The sequence below is a fragment of the Perissodus microlepis genome, chromosome 17 (genome assembly GCF_051167445.1).
Source record: "Perissodus microlepis isolate ML-2025 ecotype Zambia chromosome 17, ASM5116744v1, whole genome shotgun sequence".
In the NCBI taxonomy this organism is placed as follows: domain Eukaryota; kingdom Metazoa; phylum Chordata; class Actinopteri; order Cichliformes; family Cichlidae; genus Perissodus; species Perissodus microlepis.
In genome coordinates, this window is record NC_140477.1 from 17,321,370 (window position 1) to 17,348,072 (window position 26,703).

General features: G+C 39.8%; 3 protein-coding genes across 6 annotated transcripts in view; all 3 read left to right on the top strand.

Moving 5' to 3' along the window:
* dgki (diacylglycerol kinase, iota) overlaps positions 1-9,622 on the top strand; it is a 93,585-nt gene extending 83,963 nt beyond the window's left edge. For all 4 annotated transcript variants that reach the window (XM_084909839.1, XM_084909840.1, XM_084909838.1 and 1 more), the window contains 6 exons: positions 640-665; positions 2,073-2,110; positions 3,348-3,468; positions 4,171-4,207; positions 4,448-4,547; positions 5,406-9,622. In XM_084909839.1, the coding sequence (XP_084765965.1) occupies positions 640-665; positions 2,073-2,110; positions 3,348-3,468; positions 4,171-4,207; positions 4,448-4,547; positions 5,406-5,504 (421 nt within the window). In that variant the 3' untranslated portion in view covers positions 5,505-9,622. The remainder of the gene's footprint in view (positions 1-639; positions 666-2,072; positions 2,111-3,347; positions 3,469-4,170; positions 4,208-4,447; positions 4,548-5,405) is intronic.
* A 3,934-nt stretch (positions 9,623-13,556) lies between these two features.
* On the top strand, positions 13,557-22,382 carry LOC146369453 (uncharacterized). Its single transcript, XM_084909843.1, has 7 exons — positions 13,557-14,607; positions 16,589-17,021; positions 18,395-18,514; positions 19,521-19,582; positions 19,898-20,059; positions 20,811-20,924; positions 21,014-22,382. Exons 2-7 carry the CDS (start codon positions 16,598-16,600, stop codon positions 21,047-21,049), a joined length of 918 nt encoding a protein of 305 aa, XP_084765969.1. The 5' UTR covers positions 13,557-14,607; positions 16,589-16,597; the 3' UTR covers positions 21,050-22,382.
* A 77-nt stretch (positions 22,383-22,459) lies between these two features.
* Positions 22,460-26,703, top strand: part of rassf3 (Ras association domain family member 3) — a 74,024-nt gene continuing 69,780 nt past the window's right edge. The window contains exon 1 of the mRNA XM_084909842.1: positions 22,460-23,431. Coding sequence (XP_084765968.1) covers positions 22,930-23,431 — 502 coding nt within the window. The 5' untranslated portion in view covers positions 22,460-22,929. The remainder of the gene's footprint in view (positions 23,432-26,703) is intronic.

The window sequence follows — 26,703 nt, forward strand, 5'->3', positions numbered from 1 at the left end:
AGACAAAAGAAGGATTACAGAGAAAACTATCTCTGGGAGGTCACGCTCCACATGAACGTTTTGTTTTACCTACTGTGTGATCACCTTTCTTATCCTGGGTATCAAATAGTTTCCATACCTAAAATGCAAATGAGAAAACATTTATTCATAATGAAGCAGCAAGCGATTTGGGAGAAGCAACGTCTTTCTGCTCCCAGGCGAGGCAGATCCCCCTGATGCATCTGAAAGAGGGCGAGTGACATCACACGTAGCCACCGCAGCGTCACCCCTGCGTTTTAGCTGCCGCCACGCTGTTTTCTTTGGAGCCAGAAGTGACCATGTTTAGGTGAAAGGATGGAGTGCATTCATAACTCTTCACAGACACACATCTTTGAATTATTGCTTAGAAGAAGAAGCCCTCTCAGATGGGACATCAAAACTAAAGCAAACGTGTATTTGAGGCTGAACATCAGATCATTTCTCTTCAACATTTATAATTAACAGATGTGGCCATAACTTTGCACTTGCATCTGCTCAAAGATCACTTCTATCTGATGAGAATACGAAGGTTTCCACGGTTACGCGATACTAACATTGTGTAAGCACTGGAAAGTGTTATCTACATATCTTATTAACGCTGTCTTTGTTTTCTGTTTGCAGCGCTCCGTTGACATCAGACGAACAAGGTATCACACGCACGCACGCACAGACACACAGTCAGTGTCACAATATTAAAGTTTAACTTTTTAAGGAGCCTGAAAGTAAGAGATTTCTCCAAAAACACAACAGGCAAGGTTAAACTTTGTTGTATAAATTCATTTCTAGTTATTACAACAAAACAAAAATACAATAAAAATTTCCTTAAAGTGCTTTATGGAGAGTAAAGTCCAGCAATCAGATGACAGGCGACTGTGGGAAGGAAAAACTCCCTGGTAACTGGTGTATATTGATGTTTTTTGTTTTGTTTTTTAAACAGAAGCAACTTCTAAGCCAGGCTCATCTTCCTGCTTTGATTCTTTCTGTAATTTTGTCATATTTTAAGGAGTTTTCCAGCCCTCTAATTACTCTCCTGTACTTACCTGGTACAAAAGGGCACATTAAATGTAAAGTGATTGGCCTGTAAGTTGTAATATTCAGAGTATGAGGGTAAATATTTGCCTGATTTGATTAAATGTAATGCAGTGAATGTAAACCGTAAACATCAGCTGGTTGTGAGTTGTCAGGTGGAAGTCACGGGTTGACCTTTGCTATGACTCATAGATTAGGGCATGTCTCAACTTTAGAAACTAAAAGTAAAACGCTTCTCAGACAGATAGTTTCCTCATTTGCTTTTGTTTTCTTCCTGAAAAATAAGACTGAGCAAACTTTTTCCATTTTCTTATGGAGATGGGCAGTTTGGGACTTTTCTTTACAGGTTTCTCTCTTTGGTAAATTGATTTGCTTTCTTCAGTGTGTTCACACTTCTGAACACACTGTGGAACGGTGTTTGCGTGCCCTGTTTACAGAGTCACGTGCCAATAAACAGTCATCCATATTCCCGGGACTCCCCAGTTCTCCCAGAGAACCGGTTGTTCCTTGTGCTTCCAGTTCTGCTGCTTTTTTTCTACTTGTGCCAATTTCCGATTTTAGAAGCGCCTTGCTTGGATCGAAATGTATTGCTTTTAACACGTTTATTTAATTATTTTCCTAAAAGCAGCTCCGACGGTCAATCGCTAATTATGAAATCCTTATCCGTAAATGCTCCAGACACACATTAAGTGCTGGAGTTTCAGTTTCCCTGAGATTAATGCTGTCATTAAGTGTTTCTAGTTGGGCTGTTCAAAGCAGCATGATGCCTCGAGACAAGAGGAATTTTTCTCCTGTGTGGAAAAAACACCTCAGCCTTCACCTTTGTAAGAAAGTGGAGCAAAGTTAAAATAGAGCCCTGTGGACAGACTCAGGCTGATGCTCCCTTCAAACAATAGGTCACCTTAATTATCTGTTACTGAGAAAAAGATCCCTGCATTGTTTTTCTGCTGTAAACAGTGTTTGAGCACAGAGACAGCTGCAGAAAAGAGGAAGACAGTGACTGCTTTGTGTTTGTGTGTTCACAGCTCTGCTGACAGCTGCAAGTTCTGGGGACCTCTCCACGGTAATTCACATCCACTCTGTCACGGCCTGAGGATGACCTGTTACTAGCCTGTGTGTTAGCCACTGCAGAATTAGTTTCTGTGGTTTAATGTTGCACAACATTAAAATTCCCTTTGCCCAGCCGATCAACAAAGACTCAGCAGTTTCTTAAGTCATGAAAAGGTTAAATTATGCATCACTCCAAACACCACAGGATCCTTTTTTTTTTTTAAATTATGGGCATGCTGTGACTCATACTACAGGCATTCTTACAAAGTTCCCTGTCAGCCATGACAGTAACACCTTCTAAAGGGAGGAAATCCCACAGTTTCTTGTTTCTGTCATGTGTACATGTGATGGTTTTTCCCTCTCTTGGTTCTGTATCAGACCAGACATCCTTCATGGGGCAATGAAACTTGGCTTAAAGTAGGAGGAACTAAAACAGGTTGTTCCAGACAGAGGATGAGCTAAGGGGCTGTTTCAAGAACTGATAACAACAAAAACAAAAAGCAAAACAAAGAACAAAGAATTGAAGTATGCAGCTAGAAATGAGCAGAGTCAGAAAAAACTCCCCAAAAAACAGATTATTGATGTTTGAGAAAATGCTTTAAACTGGTTTTGGCATGGCTCATAGTCCAGGACAGAAATGGAAGGGGCACTATAGCAGATGGTTAATGAGAGGACTTATTCGGATAAATTAAAGGAATCTAAGGAAAGGAAACTAAAAGTGATAGCAGTGGGATGCCCACATGTATGGGTGTATTTTGGCCTTTTATGTCACCAAAAACAGGGGAAGAGTTCTGATTTGTGTGGACCAATCATTAATCAATAACCACTCTTGTGTCTACACAGAGAGGCGTCCTCTCAAGGTAGCAAGTTTAAAAATTATCCTTAGGCACTTTGTCACAAAAAACCCACTTAATTTGTTCCCATTTCTCTTGAAGAATACCAAAGCTAACATCTTAGTAATCACCTTGTTGTTCTTTGACAAACAACAACAAGGTGATTACCAAAGAGCTGTTAGCTGAATGCTTGGCATGTCTGAGAGTGTGTGTTTGGAAAGTGGAGGATGAAAAAAGAATTGGGGTCTAAAAAAATAAATGAAATAACATATAGAAATAGATTTTCAGTGCTTTTATCAAGAAAGAACAATCAGGTTTTTCTATCAAGAAAGATTTGCTCTTTCTTTGTTCCTGTTTTTAAGAATCCTGGTTGATGTTGAAAATCTTGAAATCGTGTCTTCCTGTCGGCCTCTGCAGCTCTCACAGTGTGTGGATCGAGGCGTCAATTTGTTGGTCCGAGACTCTGGGGGTTGTTCAGCGTTGCATTTAGCTGCTCAGAGCGGACACGCAGACCTGGTCCGCTACATACTGCAGCAAGGTGAGAAAGTGCATGTTAAATAAATATCTGTGTTACTGTAAACGAACGTCTCCAACAGCCTCCTGGATCTACTTTCAGTCAGAGTCACAAAACTGAAAGACTCAGGTTGTTTAGGGTTAAAATCCCACAGCTGTGTACAACTCAGTGTCACAACAGCAGTTCTGGATATTCACAATATCCAATGTTCAAACTGACACGTTTTAGTATTTCATGAAAAATCTCGTCTTACTTTGAATTTAATCGCAGCAAAATGTCTCCAACAAGTTGGGAAGAGGGCAAAAAAAAAGCTGAAAAAGAAACAAGTGGAGGAACATCAACAATGTGATGATTGGGTATAAAAAGAGCTTCTCAGAGAGTAATGAGGTGCAGATTGGTGAACCTGTGCACAAGACCTGCATGTAGAAATTGTGGAACAATTTGAAAAACATGTTCTTGAATGTAAAATTACAAAGATGTCGAATATCGCATCATCTACAGTACAAGATATCATCAGAAGATTGAAAAAAATTAGACAAATCTCTGTGTGCAAAGGCCAAAAATAAATACTGGATGTGAAATGATCCAGAAACACTGAGGCAAAGTGGAAGACTGTTCTGAGGGCAGGAAAACATGGACTAAAGAGGATTTGGACCTTCTGGCTTGTTTAACAGCATTTATACGTTCAGATCACTGCTCACGCTTCCTCTGTTTCTCCCTCCTCAGGCTCCAAGGTTCTTCTGGATTTAACAGACACAGAGAGGTACTTTGTTTCGTTTTCTCTGAAGGGAAATGTATCATTCATGTGCATTTTTTATTTGTTTAAAATTCACACGTAGTGATGGTGTGAGAACCTGAGTGCAGACAACTCAATCCTGTAGTGTAGTGTGGTATAGAACAGTCTGACCACAGTGACGTTTTATCTATGATCTTTAGCTTTATATATGAGTTGTATCTGATCACCAGAATGTGTGTGTGTGCGTGTGTGCGTGTGCGTGTCTAGAGGTGACACTGCATTGCACAAAGCAGCATCAGGGAAGCAGCACGCAGTGTGTCGACTACTGGTCGAGGGCGGGGCGTCACTAGAGAAGACCAACTTCCAGGTAAACAGATGTTTAAATGGTAAATGGACTGGTTCTTATATAGCGCTTTTCTACTCTTCTGAGCACTCAAAGCGCTTTACACAATTTTAAACAGCTGCACATACAATTCCCAAAGAATCGAACCAGTGGCTGTCACGCAAATGATTTACAGTGAAAGGTTTTGTGGCTTCCAGGGTGTGTCACTCTCACTATGAAAAAGGAATCGGCCAGCAGCTGATACCAAAAGCTTAAAGAACAGGAAGTATGGCAATAAAAAACAGGCTTTACCAAACAGATCAGTGCATCACATCTTTGTCCTGAGGGGAAGTGTGTGATTGTCATTTATATTTTCAGGCAAAGAAGAGGTAAGTCAGTCGATACTGGCTGCAATAAAAGAGGCAAAGTTCCCCAGGACAGTTGTGACCTGGAAACATGTTTAAAGATTAAAAGCTTCTTTAGTTTCTCACGTTCACTGACTTTCTTTAGGTTTTAGAGCCTTTAAGGGGCATTTTACACCACAGTTATTTTGTTTAAAGGACCAAAAATCCTTACAAGCAAAAACTTGTTGCAGAATTACTAAAAATGACTTTCGTCAGACTGGGTTAAACAGTAAAAGGTGGAAAGTCATCTTCTCAGAACCTTGGTAAGACATGTAGTTGCATCTAAACATGCGTCCTCCATGGTTCCATTTAAAGACGATGATTTATTCTTTAGGCCAGATTAGCCCTCCGTTATGCTAGCTAGATTAGAGATCTCGCTGTGGGACACCTTGCCCCCTTACCTTCCATTTTTAATCCATCCCTCGGATCCATGCTGCCGCTTTTGTACGTTCCTTTTGGATGAGAGGCACGCTCCGTTCTAATCGTCTCTTTCCTTCAGGGGAAGACGCCGGCAGACCAAGCCGATGGAGACGCTGAGCTCGCCGCCTACCTGAGCTCATCGTCTGCAAGCCACGAAGACCTGGAGACGGCCGTGTGATCGCGAACACGCTCGCGCACTCTGTGTCGCTCTGGACTCTGCGCGCTCGACGTGGAGAGGAAAACGTTTGGATTCGACTCTTCGGGCGGAGAAGTTGGAGACGAGCCAGAGGAGATGAACTGCTTCAGCTCGCAGCAGCACTGCAGAGGAGATTTTACTGGTCTACTATTTATTTGTATTTATTTATTCATATTCTATTTATTGGTTGTGCCGATTGAGTGAATGACTGATCGTAGGACTATCAGGATGCAAGTGCAATTGGACCAGCCGTCACACGTCGTGAGTTCACCTGTTTCTCATCTTATAAGGGATTCATGCATATTTTACTCCCTGAGACTTCTGCAGTGGTTTAAAGTGTATAAAGTGTCATTTCAGCGCTCGTAGGAACAGTAAAAGTTTTTGTTTGTCCCTTAAAACTTGTGCCAAAGACATTGCACTAGCGTAATGTCACATCTCGTCCCAAATTTCAATCATTTTCCCATCATCTGTCACATAGTTTGATTTCCACGCCTTCCCTAAACTTTCTTACTCCCATGTCATTAAATATGCAACGCTAGCGTTTGCAGTCACGTGCTGCCCCCGAAGTCACACATCACAAAATAAAACAAACAAAACGAACATATCCTCCCTGGGTGCGCTCGTCCTGAAGTGCTTGTAATGTTTTCCGCTTTCGGCTTCTGGCGAGTCCCGACTCAACGCCACTTCTTATCCTATCGGAGTCGTTGCTTCGCCGTGACTCATAAAAATGACAAAACGCTTGTCAGATGATTCAAAAATCATCTCCACAGAGCTTTCTGACTCTTTCAAGCAGCCGATTATTTCCAGGAACACTCAGTGGACTAAATGTGTCACATTTTCTACAGACAAAACCATGATTCAGAGCTACGTGTACAGATGAGTTTTTAAAAGATTTTTTAAAATGAGGATCTGCTTCTGCCCACTTTTAACATTTATTTTCATTTTATGTCTGCGTCACTGCATCATTTCTCCAACGTCTTGGCATGTGTTGGAGTCTGAGAGGTTCGCAAAGAGATCTTTAAACTAAAGCTGCGATTGAGTTATTCGCATGTTTAAAAATGTATTGTGGCAAACATGATGGAGGGACTTTATGTTCCCCACAGCAGCCACACACAAAAAATTACACAAGCTGATATTAGACGAGTGTAAATGTAATAAAGCCAGACAAAGACCGAAATATCACTCGGACGTTACAAAATTTCCAGTGTTCGTTTAACTTCACCGTCTGCAAACATTCCTAAAAAAATGTCCAAAAGTGTTGTTTATTGAAAGACTTCTGATGCACAAATGTCAAATAAGCAGCACACTGTTTTTGCTCCAAATCCTCATCCTGCAAATCTCTCGGCTACGAGGGGAAAACCCCCACTCATGCTCCCATGGGTGCAACGAAAGTGAAATATCACCCCCTCGCTGATCTTTAGCCGATCGGTCAGTGTTTCTCAGTGGTAGAAGCTACAAGTATTTAGCTCTATTTGCACTGTCAGTAAACCACAACAATTCAAAACATGGACACAGTTTGACATGTTCTAGGTAAAGATTCATAGAAAAAGATCAAACCTGCATGAATTGTGAAAGCTTTGAACTTTTCTCAAAAACTTCTTTTAACTACGGCTTTTTCTCCAAGTACAAACAACACATGGAACAAGTGACCGAGTGGGATCATTTATGACTCCAGTCATATCTGTGTATGTGCTGCTGTGACATTTTTATAACCAATTATGACTCTGATTGTGTAACATTTAATAGATTTTTAATTAAATATGTCTGTTTTTAAGTATTATAAGCTTTGATTTTACTGGAAATGACCATTTCTAATCACTACATTGTAGAAAGGCATGTACGCTATATGGACCAAACATAAGCTGCTCAGCCATGCAGCTGAAAGACTCTGTTATATTGGGACATTATACACATAAAAGAAACATTATGAAATCATAAGTGATCCCACCTGGTTGTTTCAGTAGCTAAAATCTCTTGTAGATAACAAAAAGCAGCATTTTTTGGCTCTTTCTGGGATCCCAGAGAGTGCAAAAATAACGGAATAATCACAACACGTTTCAGGAACCATGAGCTCATTAGCTGATGGAAAATAAATCACATTTGTGTCATAGAAATGCCTAAAATGTGCTGATCTCTGTCACATTTGTGGATATGTGCTTGTTTTCTTTGTCATATTTCTAATATTTTGCTTGTCTTGGTGAGATAAAGGTGATAAATGTTTTGCTCTGGGAGCCGTTTTGTGAAATTTCTTAGCCGAAACAAAAAACCCTCATATTTCAGAACAACACGGGACTCTTTTTGTGGTAAAATTAGCGCTGAACCATCAAACCAGTGACCGTACCAAGTGATAGTGAGAGGGGACCAGTATTAGCCCAGTATGAAAGGAATGACGCTAACCCAAGGTTCCCGCCGTTTGCGTTTGAAAGCATTTTTGGACGATAGACCAGAGTCTGTTTAAAAAATGGGAGATTTAAGGTATTTTCGTTGCAATGTTTCTTTCAAACTAAGATTTTAACTTTTCACAGTTCGATAGTGTGTATCTGGTACTCCTGGTGTGTGTGTGTGTGTGTGTGTGTGTGTGTGTGTGTGTGTGTGTGTGTGTGTGTGTGTGTGTGTGTGTGTGTGTGTGTGTGTGTGTGTGTGTGTTGCAGCATTTGTCTAAGAATAAATTAAAATCTGAGCCATATTCAATGCAATATGAATAGATTATGTCTTCTTGTTTTTGCATTTCTATGTTACTCATTTACATTACATTAATGTTTGTAACACGGTCGAGCATTTAGCACCGAGGAGTATTGAATGTGCGGTTTTGCTTCAGTGCTGGTTGGGAAAATGATTCTTGTTTCGTTCGTTCTTTTCTTTTGAGAGCACATATGTCAGTGCACTGAAATGACCCTGTGAGCTCTGCAGTAACCCGTGCTGATATTTGCAGGACATGATGCTTTCCCAGTTATTTAAGGGGACATTGTAAAGAGTCGTGATCAGCCATCATAGAAGTCTGGCTCCCAAAGTCCCAGCTTACGTTTACTGCAGTGGCTTTTCTCCCTTTCCCTCAAAATTCAAACTATTAGTCGGCAACTTGTGCCCTCAGGTCTGCCCTCAGGAGGTTGGTTTGAAAGAAGGTTTCCGGTACATCACAGATTGGCTCTGGAGTCCCTTTAGCATCATAGAAAGCAGATATCCTAATATGGTTATCTCAGGGATGAGTAAATATGTACTGACAGGGTGTTGGTGCTTTGCAAGCACAACTATTCCTGTGCAAAGACAATCCTGCAGAGGCACCTATTTGTAAAATATATGGATAATTTAAGAGCGGTAAAAACATTTGGAGTAGGAATACAGCTTGGGTCTATTTTCACTGCACTCTTATCAACCAATCAGATCGATCAGATCTCTCTGCCCTGTTTTACCAAGGGTTAAAACGTATGATGAGTAAAGACTCTTTTATTCCAGAGCTGTGTTGTTTAAACCCTTCGAATGTTCTTAGAATTTCTTGACTGAATCCACACTTTAAACATCCAGAGCCGATGTCTTGCTCTCTTTCTCTGCAGAGGTTTCTTGTTGTAGGATGGCTTCCACAAGCCAGATATCAAACTCGGTGGCCTTCCTCCGAATTTCATCAGATTACGTAACGGACAAAATGTGTGTAAAATAAAACCACAAACTGATAATTTCCAGAAAGTGACTGTGCTCATGTAAGCTACGTTCGTTCTGAGCAGCACACACACACAAACACACACACACACACACGTTTATTATCACTCTTTCTATTTAGTAGAAACATGACTTTGAATTAAACTGTGTCTATCATCAGCGTTGGTTATGCATGTCCTTTATTTTCTTACCTCCCTGGGATTCTGTTCTGGTAATGGCATAAAAAATGGCATTATTGATGTTTAAACTGTTCAATTGTTATAATTTTAAATGATTTATACTAAAGTTTCTTCTAAGGCTGGGCACGTGGTTTTGTTCTGTTTTTGTTTTTTTGCTTTTGTATTTTATTTTTCTGCTACTGATGATGATGATGATGATGATGATGGGATTACTTGAAGTTTGTTGTTTTTATTTTGTCATTTGGTAAAAGAAGATGTGACGCTGTTGTCTTGGTGTCTGACCTCATTTCCTGTTTGAGCCGTTGCCGGGGAAATCCCCTCAACACCAGCTGTTACTTGTCAAAACAAGCTGCTGTTTTAAGGAAGACACATCTTTGCAAAGTCATGCTGGCAAGTGCAGAAATTTGAAAACAAACAGCAGATGCGAAGGAGTTCACATGTGGCTCCTCAGTTCAAGATTACATGACAAAAACAAAAGCAGCACATATATGTAACTCGGTATGTGTTAGCAACACTCAAAAAGGCTGAAATATGCTGATGTTTGCTAAATGTAAGACAGCACTGGATAAAATACTGGATCAAGTGGTGACACATAATGTACAAATCTGACACCAAAACTGGGGAAATAGAGTTTTTTAATGGAATTTATATCTAATCGTGTCTAATTAATATCAAGGCCTTTCTCCAAAAGAACTCACAGCCTCATGGTGGCAGTGAATAGAAAAGTCATGGAGGTGCTTAAATCTCTGACGTAACTACTCTAATGACAAGACCATAAAAGCTATAAAAAGTCTAATCTTTAATGTCAACTGATCGTCCTCAGGGTGCACCTGGCCTCCTTATCATTGTGTCGCAAAGGGCAGAATTAAATATCAGTGTTTGTGGGATGGTGACTCGTGGAAGGTGATGGGAAGTTGGAAGCAGGAATTTACTGGCAGGGTAAAATGGTGAATGGACTGATTCCTATATAGCGCTTTTCTACTCTCCTGGAGTACTCAAAGCACTCTGTACAACATGCCGCATTCACCCATTCACAGCCATTCACATACGCAGTATTATCTATACTTTGAGTGCTTTCTAACTATCATTCATACGCCGATGGATGCATCGGAGAGCAAGTCGGGGTTAGTATCACGCCCAAGGATATTTGGCATGCAAACTGCGGGAGCCAACCTTTCGATCAGCAGCTGACCTGCTCTTCCTCCTGAGCTACAGCCACTCCAATCTGGTTCACCAGATAAACCAGGCAGATGGTGGTTTTGAGGGTAAAACAAAATTATTAAGGAAACAAGCTCTCTGAACTCTCTGGAAGGAGTGTCTATCCCCACTCGTACATCTTAAGCTCCTCCTACCGTGACACCGTGCATGCTGTTTTATCATTTAACTCATTTCATTAAAAAGAAATCCAATGACCATTTCTAGCACAGTCTCACAGAAACATCCACAACTGTCTGCTGACAACATTCTCCCCTCTATTTTCCATCTATCTGATATCCTGCAAAACTCTACCATAAACAGTCAAACAGGAAAAGAAATCCCTGTTTGATGGTCTGCTCTTCTTTCGCCTGCTTCCTCCAACCCTCTGCATGGCCTTCACTACATCCAAGAATCTTCTCTAAGGTCTTCCTCTTTTCCTCCTGCCTGGCAGCTCCACCTTCATCCACAGCCTCTCCTCTGCACCATCCCAGCCTTACTTCTCTAACCTTCTCTCCAACCTTATGCCTTCCTGGTGTGTTAATCCTTTCCCTCCTGGACTTTCTCGATAAAAATCTTCAGCTCTTCCATGCAGCAGAATGATAACAACTGTGCAATCTAAAGTCTTCAGAGGTCAGGGGTTACCACCGTGACAAGCCTCTTTGATAAAGGAGTCACAGAGAAGCCTGGACCCTGAGCCTCTGTTTGGATATTAAAAACCAGCCATGTTTAATATGGTTGTGAAGTTTAAAAGTGACACAGAATAAGAAAAAGCATAAAAGATCCAATTTAAGCCAACATTAGTCTGTTTGGAGCACCAGGCAGGTGGATTTAAGTGCATCATGATTATATATGAAATAATTTTATTCATCATGATTTTATTTTGCACCTTTGTGGATACAAAAGTGTCTTTGAAGCACTCTGACTGTTTCACATTCATAACCCAGATGTTCTCCAGGATTCAACAAGCAGCCACTTGAAGAAATTCTGCCCCGCCTTTCTTTACCGTTTGATATCCGAGTCATAAACTTGTTCTTATACAACATCAGGAAATAAAGCAGTGTGCATTTTTAAGTGTTGTTAGCCCCTAAAGGCAACATGAACCTTCACCCATATTACAGTTTAATAAAGAAGAAAGAAAATCCCCAATGACACATGGATGAGACATTCCACATGTAGATATCTCTGATTCACACCTGGGAACGAATGTGGAGAACTTCTCTGAGCAAAAAACTGTTACTGAGTATTTTCTGAGCAGTTTAAGGCCGCCTTTTAAGAACTGAGATTGATTTGATTGATTAAACTTTAAAAACCTCCAGATTTGGTTGCATACTTTGTGAAATACTTCCTCTTTTTAATTTAACACAATGAACATCAGTCAGAGCCAGCTCACGATCATGTAGACTTCCTCTCTTCAGTGTGAAATGCTCATGCAGAAATCGATTCTTTTACTTCCTTACATCAAGAATCCATCCAAATTCCACGGATCCCAGTTGGTCACAGCGATACAGACATGCCCACAGTGGGCACAGAGTCACCCACTGACCCAACGCAGATTTCTTTGTCTTCCTCGTGTTGTTTTAATTGCTTTTATGGGCCTAAGATCACCTAAACATGATTTGGTAACTGAAAGGAAAGTTAGATGATTATGAAGAATCCTGCAGACACATCAAACTGTCCAAGTCTTAAGCGATTACTCATTTTTCAGGCTTTATTTATCCCAGTGGGATTGTTTTTTTTCTTCATATGGTGTACAATCACCACACCCCACTTCCTTTGTCCTCCACTTGTCTGCTTTCAAACTTTGTAAAGGACACACTGCATGCCATGCTGAGATATGCCAAGTTATCAGATACAACTTACCAGTGTTTGTTTGGTAAGGTGTCTGTTATCTGACTAAGTGTTATTTGGTTTTACAAAAGGAAATTCTTCTGAACTCAGTGAGGCACGTAAAGTCCACAAACAATGAAAATGAAAGAAGCCCTCTGTGCCAAAGAAAAACTTTAAAGATGGTCTCCTGGAGAGCTCAGCAGCACTGAAAAAATGAGAAGCACATCTGGATCCTAGGAAACAAAAAAAGAAAGTACTGTTGGGACACCTGCTGTCTAAACAGAGGCGTGGGACACACCGAAACCCCAGTGGAAACAAGTGTGAAATTCTTTGCTCCTTATAAATAAAACCATGGTTTCTTGGCAACATTATACTCAAGCTCTCCTTGCAGTGACGTGCAGGAGCTTGGGGATTTTTTCCTGCCTTACCTGCTGATTGTGGAGCTTGATGATTGTCTGGTAAGGGCTTGCCTACGGAAGTCCTGGAATGTGGACACGACTACTTTTAGTCTGAGCTTTCATTTCTGCTCAGATCAATGTTTCTATGCACAGTGGTGTCACTCTCACCTTTATGTTGCAGCAGTTAAGCAAGCATGAAGGCAGATTTAGAGGTTAGCAGGGTAACCTGTTGCTGTAATAACAGGATGTTTTTTTTAAAAAAAAAAAAATGAACAAGAAAACTTCCAGTTTATGATTCCAAACATTGGATAGACAATTATGGGCGCTTGTTTCTTCCACTAATTGTACATCAAATTTCAGTTTAAATATCTCAAAATTTTAACTCAGTATTTCAAAATTGAGGTTACGATTGAGGTTAGTGTTCCTCTGAGACTAACTTGAAGTGCTGGAAAAATAAACTTGAAATTTTGTGCTATGTGAATGTGCATGTGAAGTTTATGGGAATTTAAAGCAGTTCAACTTTTGTTCTTCTTTTTCTGCCTAATTAAAAGGTGTAATACTAGCAACGAATCTGTGCACTGGGGACCATGGATCCAGGCCCAGGGGGGAATTATATCTGCAGAAATAAAGTCAAGGCCTCCCTTGGCCTGTGTTTGTTAATATTTTTATTATTTTTATATTTTTTAAAATATTTTTATTTTTATTTTTAATCGTTAATATAAGCTTCTTAAAATCTTCCCCTGATAAAGACCCTCCATATTATAACACCTACTGAAACCATCTAGTCAGTATTCGTCCATTTTATTTTATTATTTTTTTTATAAACTAATTAAAACTAAACTTTCTTTCTATGAGAAACTAAACTGCAAGCTCTGGAAACGGACTGAAATCAACTCAACTAAAAACAAAAACTTGGAATTACCCAAGATTCAATTTTGGGTTGTTTTTTTTTTGGAAAAACAACAGCAAGTTTAGTTGGAATTATTAAGCGATTAATCACGGAGGATAGTTGTTGTGAAATGCACACTGACATTATCAAAAGATGAAAGTGATGCAAGTGTACAAACATGCGTAGAGGATTAGGGGGTTTATTTTGTCGTGCATTAAATACGTTTTTTGTTCATTAAATGTACAAGAACAGAAAAATGTGCAGATGTTCTGTCAAAAAAGAGTGCTCAGGAATGTGATCACCCACTTTTATCCAGAAATCTAGAAGCTGCGCTTTGCAGTTTCTGGCAAAGTGATTTATAGATACGGACTTGAAAAACATTTTCAAGGAAAATTTGGCCGAGAGGATAGCAGAATGTGCAACAAATACAAGATAACACAGACAGCGTCGAACACAGGGTTGCTGAGTCATAATACCTGCGAAGCACGTCATCTTATTTATTCCATATAATTGATTATCTTTGATAAACTGTGCTGACTACTGCCTGTTTGCGGAAATCACCGTTTTCTGACATTTACAGACCACTTCTGTCTGTGCGAGAGAAAATCAGGTAAGACTATACCCTTACCACATGCATTTAAAAATGTTTATTTGTGTATTTTTTATGTAATTACTTGTAATCGAAAATTACCCCACCACGCTGCGCTGGAAAATAAATTAATTCCCCCTCCAAAAAAGGTCTTACGAGATACATAACCCCAAGAAAAGTTTGTTCGGTTTGTCTCGTCGTAGCCGGAGCTACGTCATAGCACTTCAGCACGTGACAAAGTTGCTTAAAAAGGCTCGTGGACTCCGACCGGCGCGTAGTTCACTCAGTGATTATAAGAGTTGGTGTGGCAAGTGTTTTTCCTTCGTTTAGCGTCTGTTTGACCGCTCGGACTGTAAGTATATCTGTTTTTGTGTATTCTAGGAGTACTTGAAGTATTTAAAAGTGCTTCAGTGTAGCTAACAGGTCGCTTTAACTCACATAAAGTACACATTAAGTTTAACTTTCTAACTCTTCTTCTTCTTTTTTTTTTATCGTGTTGTTAAACTCAGGGGCAGTCTCGGTTGGGTTGTTGTTGTCTAACATTTACAGCCACTTCAGCTCAGTCAAACAATGGCGACTCGAGTTTACAGCTACTTTGACACAACTTCACCGGCTAAAGTTTCAAAGTCGAAAGAGTACAATAAAGTTTTTCTTTCATGGCTAACGTAGAGTAGCTTGCTAGCTAGGTCGTCTTTACACGGATTTATGACGGCTTTGACCCAAAGAAACACGGCGCATCACGGTTAGTTGTGGCTTCAGGAGTTCCCGGTGTATTTCATTGAGTTTGGTGAAACTATCAGCTGTTTGCCGAGACACGCCTCGACAAAGTCCTGAAGTCAAGAGGAGGAGCCACACAACAACACTTTAACATTAAGCTGACTTTAATTACAGGAATATTACAGATGTTCACAGTTTGGACATGAGGATTTAACAGGTACCAGTTAGACTACATTTAAACACGTCAGGGTGATTTATCCAGTAAAGTGTGTCAGTGTTCTCATTTTACATTTTAAACCTTTTTTATTGTATATTTTTGTAATCAGATGTATTTTTTTAATGTTTAACTAAAGCTAAAAACTAAACTATGAGTTAAAGTCGTTTTTTTTTTTTTTTTTTTTGTTTTTTAATTTATTTTGTAGGTCAGGGTTCAGATTGGTCAAATTGCTCAGGACAAGTTGCCGGATGACGCTTTGGCGTGTATTATTTATTTATTTCAGAGTGCGGATGACGACTGAGTCACATGTCTTCACAAAGTGAAACCAGGTGTTTGTCTATTTTAAATTGTAATATCTAATCTAAACTTCTTAAAATCTTCCCCTGACAAAGACCCTTCATGTTATAATACTTACTGAAACAATCGAGTCAGAATTCGTTTATTTAAATATATTTTCTAAACTAACAAAAACGAAACTGAAACGAAACTTTTCTTATCCAAATCTAAACTGGAAGCTCTGGAGACTGACTCAAATCAGCTAAGCTAAAAACAGAAACTGGAAATAAGCGAGATTAAAACTTTTTAGACTAAACTACAGCAACCTTTTAGAGATTAATCACTGAGGATGTAAATTTGACCACATGACATTTTAAAATATGAAATTGATGCAAGTGAACAAAGAAAGGATTGATTGATTTAAATGATTTAAGGATTCGGGGTTTATTTTAGTCGAGCACAAAATATATTTTTGTTCATTAAATGGATGAAAGTAACAGGAAAATGAACAGATTTAAGTTTAATCTGTGTTACACAGTCATTACCTTAAATATTAAAGACACTTCATGTGCCAGAAACACTGAGCACACTTATTAATTATACAGCTGGCAGGTTGTGCAAAATAACACGAACAAGCAGAGTCATGCATTTGTCACAAATAACATGATATATGCTTAAAGGAAGAATTTTCCTTGCTCAAAATGGGATGTGATTTCTCAGGAAAGCATCATTGTCTTGCTAATACTTGAGACAATAAGTCTTTGTTGCCTCACTTAAAGGAAACCAGTGCATTTTCTTTCATGTCTGCCTTTAGTCAGTAAAACAATGCTTAGAGAAAATCGTTCAGATATCTCTTTAGCTATTTGGGTAATTTTTACAGGAAACTACCACTCACATGATGGCTTTAAACATGCTGCTGTGCCCTCCTGAGGGTTTATAATCTCATGTTGTCAAACATAATATTTGATACATTTTATTATATAATAAATTTTTTCTTTCAGTTACAATTCCACTGACTATTGAAGCGATATAATACCTCATTGGCAATGTTGTAATCTCTCTAAAAAGCCAAATTCTCTATGCTCAGGGTCTCAGTTTGACTCTTTTTCTTTTTTCGTAACAGTAAGCCAAGATGACAAACGGACACATCGAAATCTACGACCCCATTCCCCGCCCTGCTGGCCGCTCCACTGGTACATACCACGACCCCGAGTCTACCCCAGACGTGGCGAACATGGAGGACACAGTGGAGTTCAGAGTCCTAATGGCCTACGCGTCGAGGAGACGACCAAACACACAGAGGAGCCCGGTCAGGGAAAGCGGTAGGGATGACGCAGATGGACATGTCAAAACTGCACTAAAGACACCAACACAGACTGAGAAAAAGCTCACAGAAAAGAAAAACAGAAAGAAGGGGAGGAGATTGAAACGCATGTTGAGCATTTTCAGCTGCACCAGGCCTCAGACGAAGAATGAAGAAGACGAGGAGGAGGAGCAGGAGCAGAAACCAATGGAGCCTGGTGATGAAGTCGCATTCAGATGTTTCGCTGCTACAGGTGAGGAGAATAAAGGTGTAGCCCTAGATAACAATTAGCCTCGCTGATTAATGTGCACCATAGTTTTGTTTATAAAATGTTAGTTCACTATCATAAAATGCAAATAAAATCATTCACTGTGAAACTGATGCCTGAAATACACTAGAAGACTGACATCCGGCACAGTCTCACAGATAAAGACTCCAGGTTACACGTTTTAGTCTTAAATCAGCAGAGAGGGAAAAACCCGAGGTAATCTTAAACATGTTGGATTTTTATTGAAACAGTAAGGCAGGAAAAGTACCAGCTCCGACTGGAACTTAATCATTGACAACTTTATCAACACTGTCATGATTTTTATTGTAGGGAGGGGCATTGACATTGGTGTAAGGTTCACAGGAAAAATCTGACAACGTTATAAGTTTTTATGGAAACTGGAAGAAAGTTTTTGTTCTGCAGGAGCGCTGTAGAGGCGGGTAAAATGAAGAAGATCCTCTTGTTTTGTTTAAAAATGGGTGAAAGTCAATACCAGGTCGAAGACGTCACACTAAGAGTCCTAAACTCTCAAAAAGTGTTCTTTTATAAGTGCGAGAGGACAAAAACGCCAGCAAATATTTACTTGTTGCAGAACTTTTTGTCTTAAAAAATGTCTCTGAGTCGACTGTCAACAGCATACCATAAAAATATTACAAAGGTAATTTTGTGGACCTCAGCCCTTTTTATTTCTTTTTAGTGCGACAGGTGAACATCCTGCTGGTTTCACACTTAAACTGGTTTGAGTCCAGTTTGAATTCTGCAAAGTCAGGTGACCTGAAGACAGGTTTTAGTTTCTCATAAACGCTCATAATTACAGATAAGACCAACTCAAGGTTCTCGAAATGTAAAAGCATGGATGACCAGAAAGTGAAACTATGCTGTAACAAAGTGCTGCCCAATACTTTAATGCTCTCCTTTATTTCAGTTCAACTTGCTTTTTTTTTGTCTTTGATAGACAGATTTTTCTGCCGGAGCCAAAAAGTTAGACAAAGCTTATGAAATAATTTTAACCTGTTTTTGTTAGTCAGGTTTTCTTGTGCCAAAGCAATGAAAAAATCAGTTTATGAATTGGACATTTTAACCCCAGTAAATGTGCTTCTATATTCCACCCAGTTAAATAAGGTCAGTCAACTATTTGAGTCATCGCAGTTCCCTAAAAGGTTTTGAGCTTCTTTGTAAAGTCACCAGGATATTCCAGGAAACTTTTTACGACCACTGGGCTGAATCACTCACTTAACCATAAGACTTGTTGGTTTCTTGCGTATACAGGCGTATATTTTACCCGGCCGATCACCCACCGCTTACTGTGACGCCGTCCTTTTACGGTCTGATTTGATATGTTTGTTCCATTTTTCCAGATGAGCCTGAAAAGGAGGAGGAGGACGAGAAGGCGAGTGAGGTAGCGAGCAGACTGATGGAGCTTGCTGATGAAATCCAATTAATTCCTCCAAATATAGAGTCGGATTGCCCAGAAAATGGTCAGTTTCTTCTTTTAAGCTTCATTTGTATCTCTTAAAAGGATTGAAACCAACCTGATGAGTGACACAGAATACGCATGTGAACGCTCACAGGAAAAACCAAAGAATTACCCAGGAATGGTAAAACATTTGAGGCGGTGCCTGTTAGAGCCAACAGAAACATGGTATGCAGCCTTAGGAGAAGGAAGTTAAATTCTTCTGTGAACTCGGTCAAGATGGGCAGCGCTAACCCAGCAGGTTCTCTGGTAACAGAACAAACAGGAGTTCCTGGAGGAAACAAAGCAAGCACAGGGGGAACATGCAGAACAAAACAAAAGGGCCCCATCTGGGTTCAGATGGCTGACTGCTGGGTCACTTTATGCATCTAGGGCAGATCAGATGTTCCCTGAGTAATGCATGTGTAATGTTTGCACATCACATTGTAGTTTGCCCAGTTTAGCTGAAGTTAAGTCAATATTTGGGTAATTGGAAGACTTAAAGATAGTTGGCGTTTTAATAAGGCGTCCATTTCCACCTTAATTTGGTAGAAAAGTAAAATCTGAAAAGCGTTTTCTAGCTTGTAGAAACTGATTTTGATAGTTTACCCACTGAGAACAATCGGTTCTAAATGAATGCTTTAATAGTTTAGTTTAAGATCCCCAACAGCAGCAGCTGTTGGTTTAGGTTCCAGGTTCAGTACAAAAAGAAAAGTGCCCACCAGTAATACCCCTTCATGTTTTCATAGCCGAGACTCCACCAAACAAGTTTTACTAGTTTTACACGACAGCCATTTATAGAAGGGACTGCGAAGTTCTGGGTCTAGATTCAGCGTTGTTTACACGCCCCACACGTTTTTTTTCCTGCCTTTGTAATCATGGCAGCTGAAGTTGGTGCCTTATTAAAGCAATCAGCAATTGCAATATATGTTTTTTCATATATATAGATAAAAATGTGCGCCTTTAATCCCTTAAATGTTGGCTGTCTTGTGTTGTTGCTGCTGATAATCGGGTCTTCTGTTCCTTTTTAGATGAGGTGGAGAAGATAATTGGTCTGCTGCTGAGAGAAACTGGAGACAAATATGACGGCGAGGTACGAAAACAACTTTGATCTGATGTGAAAAACAACAGAATATCTTTCTTTAGGAAGTAGTTTACCACCAGTTTGTCATGTGATCGCACTTCTGCTGAGTGGTTTTGGTTTTTCACGCATCCTCACGTGCAGGTCACAGATATTTCCGTTATTTGTGAACATATAATTAAAAAATTATATGTTCACATTCCTCCAAATCAGAAACTTCATTATTACTTTGTTGTTGTTGGTGTTTTGTTTTTTCATCTTTAGTGACTGAACTTTATTTGTTTTTTGTTCTTTGTTTTGTCTGTGTTTGTGTGTGTGCCTTGTCAGGTGCTGAAAGATGCCAACATAGCAGCAGAGCTCTTCTGGAATTACGATTTCTTTAAGAAGTTAATAAACACCTTCCTGTTACGAGTGGGCCTCAGGAGCCCCTCGCCCAACTCTCCAGGGCCGCAGGCGTCTCAAAAAACCCAGATGGCTGTGATGTGTGAGGTGAGAGCGGCTTAAGCTATCAGTGAAACTATGAATCTTAATGAGACTAACGCTGGAGGAGTTACCAGAGTAGGAAACTCTAAGGGGCCATTATGCTTTCCATGTCGCTGGTGTGACGAGGCGGCTGGACATGCACGTCTTGATTTGGCCGCCGCAGCTGGGTTAAAGACGCAAGTGTATGATCCTGTCAGTTTTTACTGCCATTTTTAATGACATTGCAGTACAGATGCACATGTATGCAGATATATATAGAGGGAGATGTTGGAACTGTTCGAAGACTTCTCCTATATCAGCGCTTACGTGGAGATATTGTCTCCACAGCAGCTTCCTGTGCCTTAACGGCGGGCATAAATAAGAGTGGCTGTGAGCTGCAGGAGCTGTGGTCAGGTAGCACAAATTGCTGTAGTTTCAATAACAATCGCATATCGTTTATCGGTATCCTTGACTACGAACAAGTGATATACGCCCTGAAAAATCAACAGGTCAGTCCCTAGTTAGCAGCAAGTAAACCTAGGAGCAAGAAGACTATTCACTTATAAATCAGATTCGCTCCAGGATAAAAACAGTTTAAAAAAAACAAAAACAAACAAAAAACAACGCTTGAAATGAGTCGGTGTATACTCGGGCAGGTGTGGCAGTGTGAGGGACACCTGTTTGCTGAGTTTTGGGAGTCATCTGCAGGTCTGCTGACTCATTTTCACATGACTGTCTTGGCTAACCTCTGAAGACATCTCTTTTTCTTGTGTTTCAGGTCACCACTCGTCTGTCAGCTGTGGAAACGTTGCACACAAACCGCCTGCTGAACCATGGCGCTCGATACATGCAGGATAACTTTTCATCCTGGGTGCAGGACCAAGGAGGATATGTACGTTTAAAACAAAAGCCTTCTTAATTAAACTATTAGCTTGACCTGTTGAAGTTTTAAAAACACTCAAGTATCTGCTTATTTTGCAGGATGCAGCATTTGATGAGACTGAGGAAGTCGACTGAGAGCAGAAGGGAAGTGGTTTACAAGCTCCACAGCTCCCCCTGTTGGCCAAAACCTGCACGGACTGTAGCTTCAGGAGCTGCTAACATTAACAATGAACTCTAACAGCACAACAGGACATCTTGGAACTGTACAGAGAATAAAAATGAGTTTACAGACTGCAAAACATCAGAGACAATTTCTCACAGATCATGTAGTAGTTTTTATATTTAAGTTTCAGTGAGATTTAAATAAGACATTTCTTGTTTGTCTTAAATTGTTTTTGTATAAATGCATTACATGTTTTGCAAACTTATGCACTGATTTTGGATGGACCAGCACATTGAATTTAAAAAAAGGGAAAGTTGAATAATGAAGCACTTGCACTTTTCCCTTTAAAAAACAAAAAAGCCTCCAAACAAATTGAACAGCAGTGACAAAGCATTCATGTGTTTCTAATGTTGTTTACTATTGTTTCTAATATTTGCACACACAAAAAAGAACTCAGGAGGAGACACGGATCCCTGTGGCGTTTCCGTATGGAAGTAAATATCTGTTAAACGTGCGAAGAAAGGCCCCTGTTTATCCGGGGGGGAAAGTAGCAGCCAAAGAAAGTTTGTATCTGTGTCCTGTAACAGATTTTCAGTTTGTAAAGGGAATATGACTATGGAGGGGAAAAAAAGCTCAGGTTAATTAAAATCAGTCTTTGTTTGTATTAAGTGCTTCCTGGTCACTTTAATGTGCATATTTATAGTTTACCGAAACCCAAATGACCATAAATTTCAAAAAGCCTTATATTAATATTCATGTCAAAAGCCATGACCTCAAAATAAAAAGGCATATCAAGATTTCTACTTCTCAAATATGAGATAAGGTTAAGATAAATTCAGTTAAAACAACATCAAACAGTGAGAAACTACTTGTAGGTGGGTAAAAGGGCATCCTGAAAGATATTTTGTTTACTGGAAATTTTTATAGTCTAAAAGTCAAAGATGAGAACACTAAACATCAGGTGGAATAAACATGAAAGATTTTTGCACGAGATATGAGGACAGACTTCAGCTTTCTTTTAGTTTTAATAAATCTTAGCAAAAATTTGCTAAAGAAAGAAAACGTGTTTGCAGTTCAAGAGTTACATGCACGGGTTGTGTGATTATTTTTTAAAGCTAGAATATATGAAAATGTTATGGTTGTTGGGATTCAGCCACTCAGTGTGTAGTAAAGAAGTCCAGGACATGTTTTAAGTTTTTTTTAATGTATTCAGTTAAACAAAAAACAAAATCCAGATGTCTGGCCTTTGATATGACCCTATCTTACCAATGTTCCGCTGCCAATAAACATTTTCTTTGTCCTTTACCTGCGGACACCTGATCTTTGTTCACTGAGTGGAATGGCACCATCCTGTGGTCAAAAGAGGGACTACAGAGTGATGCAGCAGCAGTTTGACACACATCATATTGACTTGTTTATATTTCCCCCGATTTTAAATGGTTACGCTCCGAGTACTTGCAGACATATTTGGTTTGCATTGTGGAGAAAGTTATCTGACAGAGGAGGCAACAAGTTTTATCAGGTACGAATTAAAGGGCCAACCGGAGAAACTGGATAAGTTGTTTAGGTCTTGCTTGGGAGGGAGATGTGTGATGATAACGAGAAAGAAAGCTTAAATTTGCATGTCTGTAAACGAAGTCTGGGACGCAGTCCTTCCTGGAGCGCCTGTGTTTCATGTCTCCCAGTGAAATGAGATCCAACCCGTTCTCCAGCACACCTCCGACCGCCTCAACCTGCTCTCCGACTGCGAGCACGTTATCGACGGTGTCATCGTCACACATAACAAGACATCACCTGTGTGACTCTGGCGAATACACTTCCACGCAGCGGCGGACTATGAAAAGTGTGCGTAATGATTAAACACCACGCTCGGAAATACGCCCCCCCGCGCTCATCGGTCACAGATGACTGTCCGCTGGCCCTGCAGGCTGTCCATGTCAGCAAACACCACGACACGCTGAACGAGGGAACGTGGCCGCAGACGGGCGCCAAGATGCGGATCTCCAAGGCCAACAAGGGCGCGGCGGTGGTGAGGGCTGTCCGGCGGCAGGCGTCTCCTCAGCCGTCCAGTCTGGAGAGGATGTGGAGCGACAGAAAGCTGTCGAACTGTGGACCTGAGGGGAGAGACGGGGCAGAAGCTTCTGGGAACGGGATGGAGGGACACGAAGGGGGGCCACCCCGTGGGAGGAAGAAGGCATCCAAACCACATGTGAAGACCATTTTCTCCCCCGAGGACAAGGACCCCAGGGTGAAGGAGGAGACCGGAGAGGGACACGCCTTCGAACCCGGAGGGGAGAGCAACTGGTGTGATTTGTGCTGCAAGTACATCTTCGAGAATGGTCTCACCTGTGCAGGTGAGGGTGCATGTGATTAAGTCAGGGGTGTGGGGGAGCCCACAAGATAAGAGGTCTAAATAGAAGGTGGAGGAATCCCAGAAGATATGGAGATTTTAATCTAAGCGGCTTGAAGCATTTAATGCAAAATATCTCCCAAATATCCAGTTATTTCCTTTTGCTGAGCTTCACACATACTCCACCACAAGTCTATGATCCATCTACATATGCTTTGGGAAATACTATCTGTTATTTTGCTGACCAACTAGGTAAAACAGTTGCAACAGTCCTACATGATATTTATGTGGATAAATGAAAGAAACATGCAGGTTTTCAGCACTATAGGCAGAATTTTGCCGTTTTGGGGTTGGGTTATTTTTTGGCTTGTATTTTGGATTTTTTTTTTTTTTTTTTAGAGTGAACAATGAACCAGTATTTCATCAGGTCTTTTAGGGAAGTTTAACTGATTTGAATGAACAGGTACACTCTATCAGTGACATCAGCATTTTCAGGTAGCGCCATCTGATATGTAGTAATCGCTCCTTGTTTCTGTGCTGGTGATGACTTAAATAGGCAGGGCTACGAAAGAAGCCCAGCGCTGGAATGCATGTTGGCATCCAGAAGGACCGGTTCAGGTGTAAATGAAAACTGGGTGACTCTGGACCTCCCTGTGTGTCCACTTCTGTCGAGCAAACAATAGAAATAGGAACCTTAGAAACAATTTCTTCTTCCCTAATGTGTAGAGCTTCAAACATGGTTGCAGTAGTATTTGTTTTTCGATGGAAATTAGATGGAAGTTTTGAATATTTGAATATCTGCTTCAAATACATTAACCCTTTGTACTGCATAACTACATAATCGTCCTTGTAGAAATTCCTAACTTATTTTATAAAATGATAAAACGTGTCATGACTAAGATTTTCTGTCAGATCTTCAGTTTCTGTTTCAACCTCCGTTGTGTTGTGGAATTCAAACAATGCTCAGTTGTTATGAAGGAATAAGATATCTCCCCTACATTATAACACTACCAACAGCTCGAACTAAAAGGCAGGATCCATGCTTTCATGTTGTTTACAGCAAATCCTGACTATAACATCTGAATGCCGCAACAGAAATCGGGCCCATCAGAAGGATTTTTCCACTCTGATGTTGTGCAATTTTGGTGATTTTGTAGCTTCAGTTTCCTTTCCTTAAGTGGCAGAAGTGGCACCCTGTGTGGTCTTCTGCTGCTGTAGCTCATCTGCTTCAAAGTTTCAGACTTTGTGATGAGTGGTTAGGATATTTCAGTTACTCTTACCTTCCTATCAGCTCAAAGTAGTCAAGCCAGTTACCCTCTGATCTCTGAGATCAACAAGGCATTTTTTCCCAGAGAACTGCTGTTCACTCGATATTTTCTCTTTTTCAGACATTGTCTGTGTGAACTCTATTTCAACAGCTTCTGAAATACTCAGTGCAGCCCGTTTGGCACCAACAGACACGACATCTTCAAAGTCACTTAAATCATCTTTCTTCTCCTTTCTAAAGTGTGGTTTGAGCATCAGCAGGTAGCAGTTGCCTTAGTGCATTGTGTTGCTACTATGTGATTGGCTGATTAGATAGCTGATTAAAGAGAAGCTAAACAGGTGTACCTAATAACCCTTTCAGGAGTTTGAGACTCAAATGGTTCTGATTTTTGAAAGGTTTCCAATTTTAAACCACAATTCACCTTCTTCTCACTGTACTCATTTACCTCATCTTATAAGGATGGATCAATTTAAATGTGAAGATATTTGAAATATACTCATTTGCCCATTTGTATATGTATCAATGATATAATTAATGTTAGAGACAGAAAAAAGTTTGCATTAGTCAAATAAATACTTTTTATTTTATAAAATATACCATTCTCAATTAAGTATCATCATTGTTTTTATATTTTTCCTCTCCTATAGTAGACTGGCTAGCTATTAGCTAAAGTATGCTAAAGTTAGCTAGGATTAACAAATTCAAGATCTATTTATCCCGGTTAGCTGAAAACGTCTCACATAGAAGGCCTTTAATATCCAATATTTTCTGTTTTATTCCTTCATTCACAATGTTTTTATTTTTTCTTATACTTGATGCTAGAAAAAATATTATCAAAGAAGGACATTAGCTAGCTTTAGCTATAAAACTATTGACCTGCTAATTCTGATTAGCTAACATTACTCACTCAGATTTTATTAAGAAAATATGTGCTACTTTAAATAGTATCATTCATAACTTTGGGACAACCACAAACAATTCTGATAAGTAAATAAATCAATAAATAAAATAAAACAACTAAATATGAAAAGAAAACATCATATGTTGTTTGTTAGCATCATAAAATTGAAGTTGGTGTTAAAACACTAACTGCAGCAATAAATACGCTTTGCAGATCTCCCAAACTCCCTCAGTAGGCCTGATTTTAATATCAATATGCATTTAATCTTCTGTAATATTATACTTAAACCACATATTGTACTGCATAAAAATCTGAGAAACCCAACAGATACAACACAAACTGTTTTACTACTCTATCTCTCGCCATTTAGCTATTTAACTTCATTAGCCTACATTTAATGGATAATGAGTGTGCAATGTGCTCTATGGCTTCCTGTCACTGTAATCAGCCATGCTGATGGAGTTTGTGTTTGTGCCTATGGCTTTTCTCTATCAGCAGCCACTCACAGAGTCTGTTACAGACCCATGATTTCACCTAAATTGTAACAAATTTTTTACAGTTTTCTGACACCCCCCAAACATTATTATGCCTCGCAGTTGTCCTGCAATCCTCTACAGAGCACTGTTAATATCCGTATCTGTCACTCGCTCACTTATTAACACACAGAAACAGTGACTTATAAGGCATCCAAGCCTTGCAAGAGCATGGTTCAGTTATTTCTTTCAAAGGTTAATTTTTCAGCTGAATGTTGAAATTAAAGTTTTTGCACAACACAGTGTTCGGTAAAAAAAGAGTTAAAGGAAATATTATAGCTTTTACTGGGGAATACATGCTCATGGTTTTGTCAGAGTAAATCAGCAACATAAGAGAGAACTGAAGATCATTGTGATGATAATGATTGCTGAAAGGTAATATAACAGGAATCACTGTTCGCATGTTTTCCATTACACCCATAACTGGTACCAATAGAGTAATTTCCAGGAAACTTCCAAGAAAATTATTAAACCATGACAAGCCTGTAAATGAAACAATGCCAAGTCCTTGCTGGGGTTTTTTCTTTGCTGAGGAAGAGGTTGGTATTTTAAAGAGTATTTATAGACTTCATGTC

Bases quoted from the DNA above. Each gene is read 5' to 3' on its own strand.
- LOC146369453 (XM_084909843.1), top strand. From the start codon at position 16,598: ATGACAAACGGACACATCGAAATCTACGACCCCATTCCCCGCCCTGCT. The intron at 17,022-18,394 runs GTGAGGAGAATA...CCATTTTTCCAG, and splicing joins CAGATGTTTCGCTGCTACAG to ATGAGCCTGAAAAGGAGGAG. The intron at 20,060-20,810 runs GTGAGAGCGGCT...CTTGTGTTTCAG, and splicing joins AGATGGCTGTGATGTGTGAG to GTCACCACTCGTCTGTCAGC.